The 16,835-nt window shown below is 47.2% G+C and overlaps 1 protein-coding gene across 1 annotated transcript in view; it reads right to left on the minus strand.

Annotated features, from left to right (window-relative positions):
* EDA (ectodysplasin A) overlaps positions 1-16,835 on the minus strand; it is an 83,626-nt gene that overhangs the window by 22,437 nt on the left and 44,354 nt on the right. Inside the window, exon 2 of the mRNA XM_074148053.1 lies at positions 7,589-7,694. Within this exon, the coding sequence (XP_074004154.1) occupies positions 7,589-7,694 (106 nt within the window). The remainder of the gene's footprint in view (positions 1-7,588; positions 7,695-16,835) is intronic.

Below are 16,835 nucleotides of genomic sequence, written 5' to 3' on the forward strand. Positions count from 1 at the left end.
GGTGTTCCTGCAGCTTTTCTTATGGCCAACGTCTCTGGTCTACTATAACAGAGAGGGTTTTTAACGAGTGTCCAGACAGGCCACAACTGAAGACAACCTCACAATCACCATCACCAGCACAGCAGCTCTGGGTTTTGGCTATCCAGCCCCACCCTGGCCCCCATAGATATAAAAATAAGCTTATTTCAGCCCAAGATCTGCAGAAGGCAGATTCTGAATGGGCAGGTACAGCAGTCCAGGGTAAGGTGTACGTGCCCCAGCTCAGCACCAGTTCCTCGGCTGTTGTGCTAGAGCCGGTCTGCGACCAGATGGGCTTGGAGCATGTGCTAAGCAAACTTGTGTCTGCCTGCAAAATACTCGGTGGATGTGGCCAGCCAGCCAGTTTATTCACAGAAATCAAAGCTCAGCTGCAAATACTTCAGGACGACAACAGACAATAGAGCCCCTCATGCTGTGGGAAAGAAATCACCAGCTACTAGTTGAGTTCAGCATTTACAACGCTCGGTGCATGGCATCCATGGTTCAGATGCACACATAGTTCAGATGCAATCGCATTCCTGCCCGAACATCTGTTCTCCTCTCATTAGTCCCGGCCGTGTTTTGTTACAGAAGAAACTAGTTGAGATTCCTGAACTTCAGTATTTGACCCGAGGCGTTATGAAAAGCCCCGGTTTTCAGAAGTGGAATTCATACGGAATCACCAGTCACTTCTAATAACGCTGGTCCCTGCTTAACATGCAGCTGTAAAAAACGCTTAGAATTATAGTTCAAGTTTCGGTGAAGCCTGCTGAAGCACACAGCGTAGGCTACGCACTGAGGATCCATCAGGACAACCCTGAAATCCACCCGAAACCAGTGCAAGTCTCTGAAAATGCATCCATGAGGCGAGATTCTGTCCACAGAATTCCTTCTCAAGCCTTCTGAATATCATCGGCATCTCAAGATCTTCCACCAGTCATCCCACCACCACCTTACCCGAACCAGACAGCAGGTACCAGGGAAGGACAAACATGCATCAAAGCAGTTCTACCGATGGAACAAATCAAGAGCACCTAATCACGGCTTTATAAATATTAAGAATAATGAAACAGGGTTTCTTTTAGAACAAACTGGAAGGGCTGGTGAAGAAGACAGGAGGCAAACACAGGTTTTGTATAGATCAGGACACATCAACCAATATACTGTGAACTCTGTGACCTGGAAAAACTTCTCATCATGGCCACCACATGATTAGGCTCGTACCTCTCCCAGCAAGTTAATTGCTTTTAATATTTAACATCCAATCGGGACAGCAATGTATCAGACTTAAATGAAGAATTCTGGACTCCATCAGTTTTCAGAGCCTGGTTCCTTCTCACTGGCTGATGCAGCACCTCCTCACCTCCTCATGAAAACATCACTCTCAATGTACACTGTGGGAATAAAAGTCACCACTCAGGCTTTCGGCATCACACACTTTCCAGGTACAGAAAGCGACTCCAAAATCTTCAAGCAGGAACAGCACACTGGCTCAAGCCTAGACAACACCTCTGCTTGCCCAACATGCTTGGGCTACGTGGAGCTCCCATCAAATTGTGTCTGGCTTGGGTGTCTACCATGTCATGCTGCTGGATGACAAAAAACTGCCTTTGGTTTCCCAAGACAGGCTTCAGCAAAGATTGTTAATGGAGTCAGCAGTGAATTTAACCTCAGAGTAATTTCAGTATTAAAAAATAAGAGAATTCAGAGTTTTGAACCACGGGCAAGCTGAAAATTTGAGAATTCAAAGTTTGAACCACGGGCAAGCTGAAAATGTTCCTTGTGTTCTTTTAAAAGTTACACCTAGACCAAGAAGTCCCCTTCAATATCATCTTCACTTTCACTTGTTTCCAGAAGCGACACGGTATTAATCTACCACTGCTGTGACAGAGCTGAAACTAGGACCAAAATATCATTCTGGCTTCTTAGCCAGTTGTTAAGCTTCTCTGGAGCTGTCTCATGGAAATGTTAGTTAAAAACCAGCACAGACACGAGACCGCGGGCTGAAATAAGTCACCTATATATTTATGACTGTATCTTCACGGCTGAAAAGTGCCCGAGGTATAAGACCGTATACAGATACCTGCCTTATTATCATAAGCATAGGTATAACATGTAGGTAGGGATCTGTAAATGAGCTGTTGTCTTAATCCTACCTTACTACAAACAAGCACCGAGAGCAACGTCTCAGGAAAGGGATGGAAATCGTCCAGGAAGATTGAAACATCATCTTAATTCCTCCCTTCTCCCATTTTGGGGGAAATCGCCGAGAAATTCTGGGTGCAGTCAGTAAGTCTGAGCCCTTTGTGGTGAGCCTTTCTTCTGGGACCGTCCCCTGCGCTCCAGTATCCAGGAAATGTTCTCTATTTACCGAGCGCTCATCACCATGGTTTCGGAGCACAATAAGGCTCTATCGCCCTTCATACATCTGCGTTTCTGGGAACGTCTGGGCTTTGGGGAATTGTACGGGGCCGACACAAAGGCACCGATTGTTCTGGAGGCCGAGGGACGAACCTGCCCTTTCCAAAGGGGAGGAAGCCGGCAGGAAAAGTCGCTATTGTGATCTGGATATAAAAAAAAAATAATAATAAAATAAAGCCTTATTTCATCGTCAGCATGGCCAGGCCAGGAGGGGGGACGGGAACGGCTGAGAGATGGCACCTGCGGGACTGGGGGCTGCCTGGGGGGATGGAGGGAGCCAGGCACCCCCGGCTGGGCTCTGGCATCAACTACCTGCTAACCCATCACGAACCATCCTAAACGCACCATGAGAATCCAACCGGGTGAAACGCTGGCCCCACGTAGCTGGTGCATCACTTCCAAAGCTCCAGGTAGAAGGAGGGATGGAGATGAGCTTCTGCTCTCCCAGAATTTCCTTTTCATTTTGACAAAAGCCATTCGCAGGGGCTGAAACCCATGAGTTCTCATCAAGGACTTTCCTCGGCAGTAAGGACTGCCAAAGTAGTAGGAACCAAATTGTTGTCAGCTTAAGGACAGCCATCTGCTCAGCCTCTTCCCAGCTGCCATGCTCCAAATCAAAGAATGGATAACAATCACTTATGTTTCTCACCAAGCCCAATATGAAAAAATCTAGGAAGGAAAAAAAAAAAAAAAAAAAAGAAAAAAAGAAAAAACAAACCCCAAACCAAAAAAGCAAAAACCAAACAAACCAGGAAAGCAGCACAGCAGGGATCTAACTGGGAACAGAGATGAAAGTAGGAGAAAAAGAAACTAGTTTTCTTTTTTTTTTTTTTTAAAACAATATTTTTTAAAGAGTCCTATTGACATCTGCTTTGGAAATGCTCTGTCATTATTTATAACCTCAAGAGCACGGAATTGTCTCTGTAGTTACAACCATGCTACTCCCATATTTTGGCTTTGTTAGCAAAGAGCCAGCAGCATTTTTACTGGTGCTCTGGGAATAGAGATCTAACATTTCATACACAGTTTATTTAAAAGTGGACTAATTTAACATTCTTGATGGTTCCTTTTAGCACAACTGTTGCTAATTACCAGCTCCAGAATGATTTGTTAATCTGGGAGCAACAGTGGTTCCACAGCAGCATAAATACACCAAGGCAAAAAGGAAGGAGAGGGAAAAGAGAAAAATAAGGAAGAGATGTCGGAGAGGGTCAAGTTTTAGTGAACTAAAGCAAATTAAGTGGCAGGTGGAGTCAGTAACACAGAAAGAACACCATAAAATGGAGCTGTAAAGGGAATAATCCTGGTCCTTGAGAAGGAGAAAAAAACAGTGGCAATTTTTAAAGCTGTGCAAATGTTGGTTTTGGTGGCAGGGCCAGGAAGCTGGCCTGAAAGATGATGTGTGCTCCTCAGGACTGGGACGGGCATCAGCCTCCCATTAACCCCTGGAGAGACGGAGAGCGGAGCCAGGCAGGGACCTCTGCCCAGGACACAACCTCGGCTGTTTTAACTGGTCCCAGGACACTGCGCGTGGAGGGACACAAACAAGAAGTAAACAAACAGGACCATAAAACATGACAAAGGAGGACCGAAGCTGGAGGCCTCAAAGGAGGAGCCCTTGAAATACTGGAGTCATGTTTGGAAGTGATGGCATCCAACCGATAGCTTTGCACTCACTACTCCACACGATTTTTCTTGGGGTTTTTCAGCAAGCAATAAAGAGGTATCAAAACAGCTTCGCTGCCCGTGGCCTCCATGTCCTAGCCTTGTGGGAATAGCCATGACCATCACCCTCCCCATGCCCCATGGGAATAGCTCTGACCCGTCAAAACCACCTTTTTCACAGCAAAAAGACTTGAAAGCAAATTTTGCTAAAAGAAAAACTTTTTAGGAAAGGAACCCTGTTACCTCTGATATTTATAAATCATCAAAGCCATCCCCTTGTTGGTCCCAAGACGAGCAGGACTCCAACAGCCATGGAAGGGGACAGAGCAGCCTCCCTCCAACCACGGCTTCCACACTTGGATCACTTTGGTCTTTCGCTGCATGTGTGAAAAGGACTTGAAAGTTCATAAAATTAATTCCAGACAAATATTAGTGAGGCCTCAAGTGGAAAGCACATCTCCTTCCTTCTGGGAATTTATAGTTCATCCACTTTTATCTTCTGGAGGCTCTTTGGAGATCAAAGATTTGATCAACTTTCCCTTTGCAAAACCCAGGAAGAAAACGGTGTTCTCAGTACCGTGACATGATTTTGTTTATTTATTTAATCATTCGTTGCCCTTCTCTAAAAAGTAAGAATCCTTCTCGTAGGTCTAAAACAAACAGCACCAGTTACAGAAGAAAGCTATTCTGTTTATTTATTGATTTTACAGTTGTTACACGGTCAATCCCTACCCTGACAGCTTACGCTTGTTAAAAACTGCTCTACCTGATAAAACCGAGATGGCCAAACACGAAGTTAACTGCTAATTGCCAACACAACTCCCCTTCCTAATGCCACCAGGAAAACGACCTGTCGCTCCGGCAATTTCCCCCATCTCCATCACGCTATGGGGTCAAACCCCCTAACGTACAAAAAGACGTATATAATCGGTGGAAGGCGCGCTACGTTTCTGCAGCGACTCAACTCCGATGCGTTCAGGGGACATAGAGGAGACCTGGGAAAGGGCTGCAAGTTTAGAAAACTACGACGTGTTTTCACCTGGGCGCAAGGATGGTGAGAAAAGCCCTCCTTAGTCCACCGACCTGTAGAATCTACTTCTCCCCGTGCAGCGGTTCTCTGCACATCTGGCAATGGAAAGGCAGCCCCTCGGCAGCCTCACGGCCCAGGCTAATCCCTCCCAACATCTGCCTGCAGCATCCACTTATACCACTCGTGTGTGGTGGAAACTTGCTACTTAACACCAGCGACTTGCGGAGACACTGGGACAGATTTCAAGGAACGGGTGCAAAAGGGACTTGGATCCTGCCCGAGCCATCCGAGCATCGCAGCGGCACCGGCTCCGAAGGGCCACATTGAGCTGGAATCGCTCAGGGAGTCTGTACCGAACGCATCACACTTGTCAGCGTTTTGGGGAGGAGGAATCCGGGGAGTTTCACGAAGCTCTTTCTTGGAGCGGAGCCACAGGGAAACACTTTTCCACTGTGAAACTGCGAAGGCTTCGGGGCAGATGGGAAACCCATGGAGCCGGAGAGGAAAACTAACGATAGCCGAGAGCTTTATAACGCTGTCAGGACTTGGGCTCAGCAGGCATCATGCCATGCACAAACCAATTCTTCATCATTTCTTTCCCTATCTTCCCTGGCATCCAGTCCCCTTCTCCTCTCCGAATAAAAATGGAGCTGTGCTTTTCGCAGTAGGAAAGCGTGGGAGCTCTTCCAGGAGCTCGACAAGGGAGGCAGCCCTCATGTCTCAGCGTAGCCGGACAATCACGGAAAGACAGCATTGGAAATAAAATTCCTCATGCCGAAGTCAGGCAGGATTCAGGCTGGGGGAAGGGACTGAGGGCGAAGTTAGTTTTAATTGGTTTGGTATTTATTACTGAAGTTCTCCCCAAGAGTTGAGAGTGGTTTTGGTGCAATAAAGACATCGCAGTACTTGCTCTTAGCTATGTGCTACCTAAGGATTTTGGGAGTGTTCTTAGAAGAACAAAAATGGTGACATTTCATGACCTCAAGCGTGAAACATAATTTTGGCGGGGTTCATTTTCCATTTTAAAGCACCCTTCAGACATCCAGGGGCTTTAGAAGACACCTGCTGCGTGAGGAGCCAGCCACTCAGCACACAGAGTGCAGCTCCTGGAGAGCCCCCAGGAATCACCACCACGTCCAAGGGGTCACACACCATCAGCCACTCAAGGGATTTGATCCTTGTCACCTGCCTCCCTGTCCCTTCCCTACAGAGCTCTTGGCGGCCACGACCCCGCTTGTGTGAGCACCTTCAAACTGAGCTTCCTGATGCTGTATCTCACAGACAGGGTTGCAAGGATGTCCTTTCCCCTGCTCCTTCAGGCAGAAGGCTTTCTTTACTTCTGCCCCACATCTCCCAGACCGTACCCACAAGCGGTCCCTCACCCTGGGAAGCCATAACCAACCCACGCAGCCTGGCTCCTGCTCCCACCACTGCTCAGCGCCTTCACAGCCATCAGGAATGGCCTCCATCTCCCAGATTAAAGATTAAAAGACTTAAAGAAAACCCCCTATCAGACGGTAGTGTGTCGCAATATTTAGCACACGTACAACTGCATCATGGCACGGCCCATCCCATCAAGGGCACCGTCCATGTAGGGCAAGCACATCGTCAGACACCAAGTTCAAACCCAACCAGAAAGTCTGAAACAAAGAGACCAGATACAGGAGAAGGACTTTGGCATCTGAGCATAACGGAGAAGGACACGGGGAGGACGATGCTCTCGCCAAGGGATGGTGATGGCAAAGGGAAGCAGCAGCTGCCACCCTGCAGACCAGGAGGACAGGCACCATTGCCACACCAGGGAGGTCTTGGGCCACCACCCAGTGCCAGGGCCACCAGGGAAGCCCCAACATCCCTGGGGTTTGCATCACACATGCTCATTTTTATATTTATCAAATCACAGATATATAATTACGATTTTTTTTTAACTTTCCACTCTCCTAATACAAGCTCTGTAAAACTCTTCCCTTCACATGGGCTTTGAGCCCACCTGAGACCCTCTGCTTCACTGCAAAACCCTGTTAGACCCCAGTTACCATTTTATGACGCAGATGTTCAAGCTGTTTGTTAGACTACAAAGAGCTACTTCATAATTTTAACAAAGACAAGCATACAGAACAAGAAATATAGGTATAAAAGCAAAAATTATAACCTTAAATGAGCACAGAGCCTCACTATTAGAGAAGAAGAGCCAAGGACAAGCGGCATTAATTTACACAAAATGTCTATAGACCTACAGTTGCAGAAATCAGAACTACTGGAATTCATCATCTGGAAGGCAATGAAAATCAGACAGAAACTATTATAAGCCACAGATGCCAATTATTTTCTTTTTTTCCCCACACAGAATTCTGTATATAACCATGATCTGAAAAAAAAAAAAATAAAAATCAGCCTCCTGCTTGCCTGTGCTCAGACGACAAGCGCGGCAGTGAGGAACAACGTGGGACTCACCGTCTGGCCCTTCACTGCCTTTACTCCTTTTATTTCGACGGACGCGTCTACCTTCTTCTCCAACGTGCAGCTTTTCCTCAGGGTGGAAGAAGTTCAGCAAGGCCAGCTGAAAAAAAAAACCAAACAGAAGGAAAAGTTTCAGCATCTTTGGCAAGGAGGGCTTAGCCGAGCAGAGAGATCGGAGCCTGGGCGGTAAATCCTTTCCATCAGGGATAGCTCTCCTGAGAGACGGCAGCTCACGGATGCCCAGCTCATCCCCAAGGGGCACCGCAAGGAGCTGTGTCCCCTTGGAAGCAGTCTAAGAATTGGGAAAACTCAACCTGAAGGGTTTGGGCAGGGAGGAGCATCCCCCCGGGGCACAGGGGGGCTGCAGGGACAGGGATGCAGGCGGCAGCAGGGGAGATCTATAGCTGGAAACAATCAAACACCCTGAACGCCAACGCGATCACTTCTAATTATTCTCTGCAAAACTTGCTCAATCCTGGAGCTCTTTCACCAGTATTACTCACTGCCAGTAAGTTTTTCCTCTTTCAAGCTCTCTTCTGCAAGCCTCATTAGCTACTGAGATTCAAAGGTCTTCAGGGACCTTTAAATCCAATTCAATATACCACATAAATTAACACTTTAAACCTAGAGCAAGTACGTCTTTATAACACGATTTCTGCCAGGAGGCAAAAATTTTATGTAGCGACCTCTTATTCATGAAGAAAATAGCTGCTGCATTAAAAACTCTTTGACAGTTATTAAATCAACATCCCTCCCCAGAAAGTGGAATTTTGGTTTAGAAACTTCACGGGTCCTCCCAGCAACCCCAGGGCGCGGCAGCTCATCACCAGCGGCGTTTTCCCCAGCTATTTCCACTTCCTCCAATAAGGAATTTCACGAAAGATGAATTCGGAGCCAAACACCTTGTTCTGTGTGTAACCGCAACCGCCTCCCACCAGGATGGGGTTTTCTTTGCGCCGAAGAAACCCGATCGCAGTTTTTTAAGCCATAAATACACCCACAAGCCGAATACAGCCTAAGAGGCTTCAAAAAAGCAGCACCAAAGGTTATCAAGCGCGTTATTGTTCCGAGAACAAAACCTGTGGCATCAAAAGCATCTTTGAGATAGCAGAGGAGAGCGAATAAACTCCTTCGGTGAACGGCTAGTTAAAAGAGTGGCTCGTTAAGCTACAGGCCATAAAAGTCCCTATCAAAAGTAACGATCATTAAAGGTCTCTTTGCCTTTGACGTGCCCCAGGGCTCTCGCCTCCCTTCTCCTACCCCCTGGGGTACAGGGGGGTGCACCCCTCAGCTCCGCACACAAATGCCCATTCCCGAGTTATTTTCCCCACCCAAACTCTTCTTCCAGCCTAAGAGCATCCCATTCCTGCTTCCTAACGAGCAGCCGCTGGATTTTACATTTGCTTTACTCCAAACAAGCCCCAACGCCGTCCCATGAATGGGATGTGGGAAATCAAAGGGTTTCCACAAAAAAAAAAAACCAACACAAAACAACAAATCAACCAAACCAAAGGGTTTCCCAAATTCCCAAGCTGTTGCTATTTATTTCCTCCTGTGTGCAGGAAGGTCTGCATTTACCCCAATTCCTGATGTTTTGTCATTGCAATGGCGTCATGTCCGAAAGGACCCCAAACCACTGCGGGACGGGCTGGGACCGGCTCCCTGCAGCATCACCACGCACACCATTACGCTTGTAAAAGTACCTAAAAAGCAACCACAAGGACAAGGCAGCGCTTACCCACCTAGGGAAGGACCAGTCCCGGCGGCGGATGGAGAACGGAACCCTCGTTTACAACAAGTCTTGGTGAATGGAGGGAAGAAGGGGCCCAGATTCCCTCTGCCCATCTTCCCTCACCTCCCACATCCCACAGGGAGCACCATCAGCGCCTTCCACAAAAAAGCAGAGCAAGAGATGAGCAAAAAGTGAAGGGTTGTTGTTTTTTGTTTTTTTTTTTGTTTTTTTTTAAAACCACGTATTTAAGTCAAGTTGAAACAACGTAGAACTAATTGAAGGCACAAATTGCATTACAATTCAGGTTAAAGCTTTTGACAGGCTGAGAGAGCTGGGGTTGTTCAGCCTGGAGAAGAGAAGGCTCCGGGGAGACCTCATAGCAGCCTTCCAATATCTGAAGGGAGCCTCCAGGAGAGCCGGAGAGGGACTCTTTGTCAGGAAGCGTAGTGACAGGACAAGGGGTAATGGTTTTAAATTGGAAGAGGGGAGATTCAGATTAGATATTAGGAGGAAATCTTTCCTGCGAGGGTGGTGAGACACTGGAACAGGTTGCCCAGGGAAGTTGTGGCTGCCCCATCCCTGGAGGGGTTCAAGGCCAGGCTGGATGGGGCTTTGAGCAACCTGGTCTGGTGGGAGGTGTCCCTGCCTATGGCAAGGGGTTGGAACTCGATGATCTTTAAGGTCCCTTCCAACCCAAACCATTGTACGATTATATGATTCTATGATTCAATGAAACCATCCGGGCTGCTTTTGAATGCGGTTATTACTTGGCTCTCTTATTTCAGCTTTACAAAACAAGGCTAAATAAAGCACTGAAAAGAAAGTGGTGGGGAAGCAGCCCGTTAAGACGTGCAGCTTCCCACCCCACAGTCACCCTGCTGCCCTCGGCCGGGCGACACACGAAGCTGCTCCCAGCGCTGAGGCTAAAAAAAAAAAATGACATTTTTCATCTCGAGGAGATTTTGTAACGGCACCGACCCTAATAGTGTCAAAAAAACCAAACAGGTTCTCCTTTCCCTGCTATTGCAAACACAACATCCACAACCTTGGAAAGCTGCAGCAAAATATTCAGTTCACCCCACGCCACCTCCTTCTCCATATCCCGGCGCTGACACAGACATTACGGATAAATTCACCGGGGGGAGATTTTTTTTTTCTTTTTTCCCTGCCAAGTATAAGCTGGATCCTCGAGTGCCGCCCTCCCACCCAGGCTGTAGAGAAAAAGAGCTACTCAGTGGGCTTGGAATTATTCAGAGAAAAAGTTTCACCTGGAAAATCGTCAGGATTTGGAAAGGATGAAAACACCCTGGTTTCTCATTTTGATTGATGAGTTTTATTGTTTTCAGTGAAACAATCAAAATTTCTTAAGAGACTTGAAAGCTTTTCCCAATCTGAACAAAACCATTTAAGTTTAGTCTCAGAAGGGGAAATACAAGAGATTGACACAACATGTTCATTTTCCTGGACAGTTAATCAAAATAACTGTTCTATTCCCAAAGTGGTTTTAAACTGGAAGAGGGGAGATTTTAGAGTAGATATTAGGAAGAAATTCTTTGCTGTGAGGGTGGTGAGGCACTAGAACAGGTTGCCCAGAGAAGCCGTGGATGCCCCATCCCTGGAGGTGTTCAAGGCCAGGCTGGATGGGGCTTTGAGCAACTTGGTCTGGTGGGAGGTGTCCCTGCCCAGGGCAATAAAAATAACTTATGACAGCAATTGCAGCCACACCAGCTGTGAGCACACACACTGCTTTGGGACCAATCCCCACGAAAATGAGCTTTCCTGAAGAAGCAACACACCAGTCCTCCATGTTCAGCCTGGTAATGGACACAACCAGTGTGAGCAGAAAGAGAGAGGAGTTTGTCCTAGGACCTACTACATAATTATGTAAGTAATGACATTTAACTTGTGGTGACGAACATACGGGGGTTCAAAGAGGTCCACCTCTGGATGGAGGGAGCTGCTCAAGACCGCTCTCCGGAGCTCAGCGCAGGGCAAAGGATGGCCAAGCTCAGCACATCACTGACCCCACTCAGCTGCAAGCTCCCTGGGTCAATGAAGGAGAAGTTTCTCTCCCACGACTCAAGGGGTCCGTTGTTCCAGGGGCTGCAGCTGCAAGAGGTCAGGGATGCTCGGCCACCGGGTCAGCCCGAGAAGGGCCACGCTGGCCAGCTGGGGACCGGCCGCTGGCACAGCTGCGCCGGTCGGAAAAGCGAGCGATGCTTTTTCCATTCATCAGCCCCCGAGATATGATTAATCATCTCCAACTCTCAGCTCTTGGACTCCGCAGCTTTTTGGTCTGGCTGTTAATGGTGTGTGTTGTTGTGCCTCAGATTAAACTCATCGACTCCCCTGTTATTTGGTGTGGCCGCAACAAGGGAGAGGACTTCGGGAGCAGAAGGAGCAGATGTTTGCCACCCATCTCGCAAAATGCGATGCCGCCGCACAGACAGAGGCAGGAGGAGAAACAGCCTTCAGCGAAACGCTGCTGGCTGGACGCTAGCGCAGCATTACGACACGGCGGTCGCTGAAAGGAACACTTCACGTGTCTGAAAAAACAAGCTGAGCCACAAGGATGGCTTCTGGGGTCTCCCTCCCTGTGGGGGGGACAAAGAAGGGGGCTGGGCAAGCATCCCAGTCGATCCGCTGCGGCCATTCCCATGGCTGAACGCTTCACGGCATTTTAAAACCACCCAGAAACGTTTTGCACAAGTAGGAGTTGCATCCTTTTAGGATAACGTGGAGCAAACACGCTTGCCAGGCTTGAACGGGCACTTGCCCACTAAGCTCGGGTGCCCCACGCTTCTCCCCCTAATTGTGGCTTGTGATTTGGAGGTGCAAGATCTGGAGCTTCGCCAGGTCCAGAAGGAGAGATACTGGATCTGGTGGACCAGGACCCCGAGCGTGGGTGGCCCCAGCCCAAGGGGACAATTAGGTGCAGGACTACGGAAACACATCTGCGCTGGCCGAGCCCCTGTGCCAGGAAGGCAGCTGGAGCTGGGACACCCTGGCTGTATCATCCAGCCCTTCTGGGGAGGTCTAAAAGAAATGGACCTCTTGGAGAGGGTCCAGAGGAGGCCACAAAGGTGATCAGAAGGTTAGAGCACCTCTGCTGTGAGGACAGGCTGAGAGAGTTGGGGTTGTTCAGCCTGGAGAAGAGAAGTCTCTGGGGAGATGTTACAGCAGCTTTTTAGTATCTGAAGGGGGGCTACAAGAAAGCTGGGGAAGGACTTTTTACAAGGGCATGTAGTGATAGGACAAGGCATAACAGCTTCAGACCTCAAGAGGGGAGATTTAGATTAGATATTAGGAAGAAATTTTTCACTATGAGAGTGGTGAGACCCTGGCCCAGGTTGCCCAGAGAAGCTGTGGATGCCCCATCCCTGGAGATGTTCAAGGCCAGGCTGGATGGGGCTTTGAGCAACCTGGTCTGGTGGGAGGTGTCCCTGCCCAGGGCAGGGGGTTGGAACTGGCTGATCTTTAAGGTCCCTTCCAACCCGAACCATTCTAATGATTCTAAATTACCCTCCTGGTCCGTCATTCCACTGGAACTCCTCATCCTCAAAGTCACAGAGGATCGATTCTCTCAGCCTCTGGACGTGTAGAGTGAGAGTATTTCTGAGCAGCCCAGCCAGCACATATCTGCTCCCAAGAAAGAAGTCGTATTTTCTCTGTAGTTACACAACAGTGACAGAAAAGTTTGGAACAATCACCATTTCCCTCCTCCCCCAACCTAAAGCCCTCAAATTACCTTGATTTTAGAAACACCATGTAAACCCATTATGAGTCCATACTTTTAATCAAGGATATCACTATAGGATGCAAAAAGGTCAAAAAGCCAAGAGAGGAAAAATCCCAGGGGAAACCGTACCTCAAAATAACCTGCGAAACAATAGTAAAGGGTCTGGCCTCACCAGAATGAATCTGTTCTACCTCGGTTTCTCTCAGCAAAATAGAGAAAAACAAAGGCGTGCATTCAAAAGCAGTGATTTTCCCTGCAGCCAAATGCAGAACTTGCTCTGCAAACATAGAACAAAGCCACTCTGGGACATCAAGGGACCAGAGTGGGAACCCCCAAAATAACGTAGCCTGCAGTCACTCAGAATCTCATCTGGTTTGTAAGGATGGACATTCCACACATCTATTTATTCTTACTTCTGTAGTATGTGTATATAGAGAGATATATTTAAGGTACCATAAAATAGGAAGCTTTCTTCAAAGCTATGAAACCCAAACGTACCATGGAGTTACGGCTGGATACACAAACCACGTGCAATAAGAAAAACCATGCTGAAATCACTCTTAAGGTTTGCATATTTAATTGCATCCCTCTGCAAATGCCTGAAATAACCCACAACCCTCAGAAACACTTTACAGGAATGAAGATCCACTGGACACCAAGGGAATATATTTTTCAACGGTCAAACAGCTTGAAAATGAGAAAAGTGGAAAAATATAACCCGATCTATGCAATTATGCACAAAAGGCTTTTTTTTTTTTTTTCTCCTTAGGCAAAAGACAAGTGGGTAGGAAGAACTAGTGGTTTTTTTCTGATTAACAACAGAATTGGGAAAAGCATGCAAGCGTTCAGGTGCACAAGCCCTTTTCAGTGAAAAGCGCATTCTTGCGAAGTTTTTCAGAGCATATTTATCGCTAACAAAACCCCCAAAGACTTCTCCGCACGCTGCATTACAAAGTTGGCTTCCAATTAATCAGGAGAAAGCTTCAGACCTAAGCCATAAAACCCACACTCTCCTACAGCACAATATCTTAAAGCACCAGAGGAGAGGGGAAAAAAAAAAAAAAAAAAAAAAAGAAGAAAAGTATGAAATCATCCTCTTGCATTATTGTTTAATGGCATTGTTAAAGTCAAACTCCCTCATCATTTGCAATTTTGGAGCCTAATAACAAGCCCAAGCTCTGCAGAGGCATTCTTTGCAAGCAGTACTGTTATTTTTCTGGCACTCTGAAGTTCAGCCGTCGGAGGTTGTGGTTCAGAGTAGCAGCTACTTGAATATCAGCCCCATTGTCCTCCATCAGAAATTCGCCTCTGGTAACACGTGGTGCAAAAAAATAGAAAAAAAATAAATAAATTAAGTAGATTATTTATTTTCAAACAGACTAGAAAGAAGCTTGGAGAGTAGCTTTGCTTTATTGAAAAAAAAAAAAAGAAAAAAAGAAAACCCATTCAACATATTTTAAGCCTTGTTTTTGTCATCATTACTTTTTCCTCATAAAAATGCAAGCGAAAGAGTAAACAATTCCCATTTCAACATGACAAAAACTTATACATGATGTCTTGTCTGCAAGACAAGCCACAGCCCTGAATGCAAAACTCTTGTGACGTGACATATACCATGAGCCAGAACGTGGTCGGAGATAGTGACGGAGAGAGTAGGGATTATACTTTCTCTAAGCTGGAATTCTCATAACCCATCTTCCTCCCCCAAATCCAGTGTTTTCAGCCCAGTTTGGCTGCACGCATCCTTTCCAGGGGATTCTGGAGGAGGTTACACACCGTCCTCTGCAAACTCCTCCTACTGGACTTTTTCCTGCGTGAAGGTCCAAGTATGGTCCTCTCCTCCAAGACTGCCCATAACTCTTCTCGTCCCTATTGCTTCATCTTGCTCATTGCTCCCCGTCATCCTTCCTCCCCTCCCGACGCCAGCCGCATCCCCGCTCTCGCCAGCTATTTACCCCGAAGCCTGAGGTCCCAGGGGCACAAACCATCAGCTTTGAGTTGATAGGAAACCCCACCACAATTCCCCCTCCTTCTGATCTTCATGAAAGGATCCTCGCTGAGCTTTTTAGACTCAATGGTGATCCTCAAAGGCTTTTTTCCTCCCAAAGCTATGAGGCAAAGCAATTCTATAATCTAGAGAATAAAAGCACCAGTGAGCTAATGAGTTTATCCAAAGCTGGGTGGATGGAAGGAGAGACTGAGTGATGCCCCCAGGCAGGAGTTATAACAGCGGAGCCACCTCCATCTCAATACTCATGAGGAGCTCCATAACGAGTAATGACCAAGGAGCCAAGCAAATATTTGGCTATTAGGAAACAGAAATGACCTTGGGCTTCACAGATGGAGGTGGACCAGGTAACACCACGGACCAGTGGCACTGCACCAACTGCTGCCAGTGGGCAAGAATGCTCGTCTTGGTAAATCTACAGCCCTTAACATGCCCTCCTGGCTTCTAAGAAGCAGATTTGAGATGCTTTCGATCTGCTGAGCGTTTCTGTCCTTGGGTTGAAAAGACTTTCCAAAGAGAACTGCGCAATCCCCGTTTTTCAGAAGGCCAGTGAGTCACGCTCCCGGGTCTTCTAGGCACTGTGGTAACAGAAAATCATTAGAGAACAATAAAAGAGGAGGGAGCATATTTTCCTAAGTTTTTATTGGTATTTTAACTTCATTACCCAGGAAAGCCACTGTATTTTTCAGCACAGAACATTAAATCCAATTGCCAGTTATCGGTTCAAGCCTCGTTACAGACCGACGAACACAGTGAATTAATTGCTATTGGAGGGTATAACACAACTCTCAAACTTTCCTTCAGACCTGACCCCTTCCCAGAAACTTTCCTCTCCCTCCCTCTTTTTTATGTGTTACAGAGCTTTAAGCAGTAGTCCTAGATATATGACAGTGGGCATCTTTTCACACCAAAATTGATAACCTGTCCCAAAGAAAGGAAACCAGAACATAAATTTCAAAACTTCATTTGAACTTCAGTAGTGAAATGGCTAGATGAAACTAATCCACCAAATACCACACATTTTCCAGAAACAAGCCTATCTTTAAAGTAAAAACATATTTTTTTTCTCCTACCAAAAGACCCTCAAAATCAGGAGAATGTCACTCTCTTAACGTCTACTATGAGTAGCCAATTCCAGCAATGCAGGCAGGAAGGCGGGATAGAGGTGTACATTGATTAAACCGCAACTAAAACTGCCCAGCTCATGATATAAGAAACTCTTCCCACCTATTCCCTACAATACAATGCTGTCTCACGGTGGTTTCTCCGACCATGTCAAGTCATGCACCAGTACAGGTTGGGGGCTGACCTGCTGAAGAGCAGCTCTGAGGAAAAAGACCTGGAAGTCCTGGCGGACAACAGGATGACCATGAGCCAGCAACGTGCCCTTGTGGCCAAGAAGGCCAATGGCATCCTGGGGGACATCAGGAAGAGTGTGACCAGCAGGTCAAGGGAGGTCATCCTCCCCCTATACTCTGCCCTGGTGAGGCCCCATCTGGAGCACGGTGTCCAGTTCTGGGCTCCCCAGCTCAAGAAGGACAGGGAACTGCTGGAGAGGGTACAGCAGAGGGCTACAAAGATAATTAGGGGCCTGGAGCACCTCTCTGATGAGGAAAGGCTGAGGGACTTGAGTCTCTTTAGTCTGGAGAAGAAAAGGCTGAGGGGGGATCTGATCAACACCTATAAATACTTAAAGGGTGGGTGTCAAGAGGATGGAGCCAGTCTTTTTTCAGTGCTGCCCAGTGACAGGACAAGAGGAAAC

This window comes from Numenius arquata, chromosome 5, assembly GCF_964106895.1.
Source record: "Numenius arquata chromosome 5, bNumArq3.hap1.1, whole genome shotgun sequence".
NCBI lineage: Eukaryota > Metazoa > Chordata > Aves > Charadriiformes > Scolopacidae > Numenius > Numenius arquata.